Genomic DNA, 1847 nt, shown 5'->3' on the forward strand with positions numbered 1-1847 from the left:
ACGATCCTGCCACATGCAAATGCAATCCTACAAGAGATTATGTGTTATAGCAGCACTAGTGCCACGGGGTTTATGTGAACTCAGGACATCACACTGCAAGGCTTCCCTGTCACTAAGGTCTGTTAATGCCACTAAGCTTTGGGGATACCCTTCAACAAAGCAAAGCCAAGCATTACATCCCTCTCACTGACTTAAACATCACATCTTATGTTTACATTTGGTCCCAGGCTGCAAAACTACCTGAAGGTGTTTGAACAGCTCATGAGGAACTCTTCACTGTGAAGAGGATGTTGGATGTTATCTATATCCTATAATATGAATAAACCTATACTCAGTTCCCCCTCCTATTGCACAGATGTTACTTTTACCACTTTTCTATACAGGATTACAAGAGCTAGATCAGTGTATAAAGGTACCAGTATATTGACCTTTGAATTCTTTGAAACTGGTACAAGCTAAGTATAAAAAGCACAGAAATTTTAGAAAAATATTGTCTATATATGCAATTTATTACATCAGCAGAATAGTTTAAATCCATATCCAACTTCAGGTAGGTGGTCTTCCCAACAGATAAGACCTGTGTGGCTTTGGGAGAATATGTCTGAGAAAATCAGGATCCAAGTTAGGGGCCTTGATAAGTGTGAAGCCTTCAGTTCAGTGGGATTTAGTGGTGGGTTTTTTTTAAAAAGTTTGATTACTGTAATAACTACATCTATGGTGCTCTAAAATAGATCTTGCAGAGTGACTAATAATTTTTAAATAAGCTATTCTGTAGGAGATAGCACAGTGTGACCCTGTTTCTCACCCCATAATAATTAATTGGCACTTGCACTGAAGAATTTCAAGAGAGCCATTGATATCCTGACAATTTAAGTCACTAGTTTTTGATTCTGTGAGAAAGATCTTTGTATTTACACTTTGTATTTTAGCAAGACACTTCAATTTTCCCCAACATATTTTCTGTCTAGTATGATCAAGAGCAGTGGGAGAGTCCTTGACAGTTTAACCCTGGTCATTTCCTGGACAAGGATGGAAACTTTGTAAACAGAGAAGCTTTTATGCCATTTTCTGCAAGTAAAAGTGATCCTCAGTCTTGCATACAGCTGTCCTGCAGTGACTGTTTCGCAGCCCAAAACTTTTGAAACGTCTGATCTCCTGCCATGAGTATCTTTATTCATTCCCATAATAAGGTCCATGTAGGAAGAAAATGGAGGTGGTGTTTTTGGAGACCTGCTGAAACTTCACTATTTTGAGGAAAAGCAGCTGAAACGAGCTGGGGTCTAAATGAAAGGAAATGCAATTGTGGTAGGAAAGTAGATTGTCATGTGGGAAAACAAGGGCTGATTAAAGCCCCTTCAGAACGCAGGGGATGCAAACCTGTTTGCTAATCAAGAACTGGCTCCTGGAAGGATAATACTAATACTGACATCAGCGGAGGCTGAGAGGACAGGAAAGGAAACAGCGTCTATGTTAGGTCTCCATAGCAATTTGTATAACACATTCTTTCTGAAATATTTTGCTAAACTGCTAGTCTTCAGAGCACAAAGATCCCATTTATGTGTAACTGCAACCAACCAGGGAATTCTTCATGGGTTTTTTAAACTATTTCTGCTGCTATCTATTTATAAATAATTTTCTATGTCTTCTAAGATTATGAACACAAGTTTGAGCCCATAAAACAACGGGAATGGGGGTGCCAGAGGTAAAGATATCTACCAAAGCCAAATTAATTGTACGAATAATTTGTGAAGCTGCTTTACAAATCACGAGGCTGCAGCCTGGGGCCAGCCGCGCCACACCCAGCATGGCAGCTTTATTTTCCCCGCGCAACACCCAAGATGGCGGCC

The 1847-nt window shown here is 39.9% G+C and overlaps 1 protein-coding gene across 1 annotated transcript in view; it reads left to right on the plus strand.

Moving 5' to 3' along the window:
• The first annotated feature begins 1687 nt into the window (after positions 1–1687).
• Positions 1688–1847, plus strand: part of EIF4E2 (eukaryotic translation initiation factor 4E family member 2) — a 20684-nt gene continuing 20524 nt past the window's right edge. The window contains exon 1 of the mRNA XM_029960729.1: positions 1688–1702. Within this exon, the coding sequence (XP_029816589.1) occupies positions 1688–1702 (15 nt within the window). The remainder of the gene's footprint in view (positions 1703–1847) is intronic.

The sequence above is a fragment of the Manacus vitellinus genome, unplaced genomic scaffold, assembly GCF_001715985.3.
Source record: "Manacus vitellinus isolate BGI_N305 unplaced genomic scaffold, ASM171598v3 scaffold_29_pilon, whole genome shotgun sequence".
Lineage (NCBI taxonomy): Eukaryota > Metazoa > Chordata > Aves > Passeriformes > Pipridae > Manacus > Manacus vitellinus.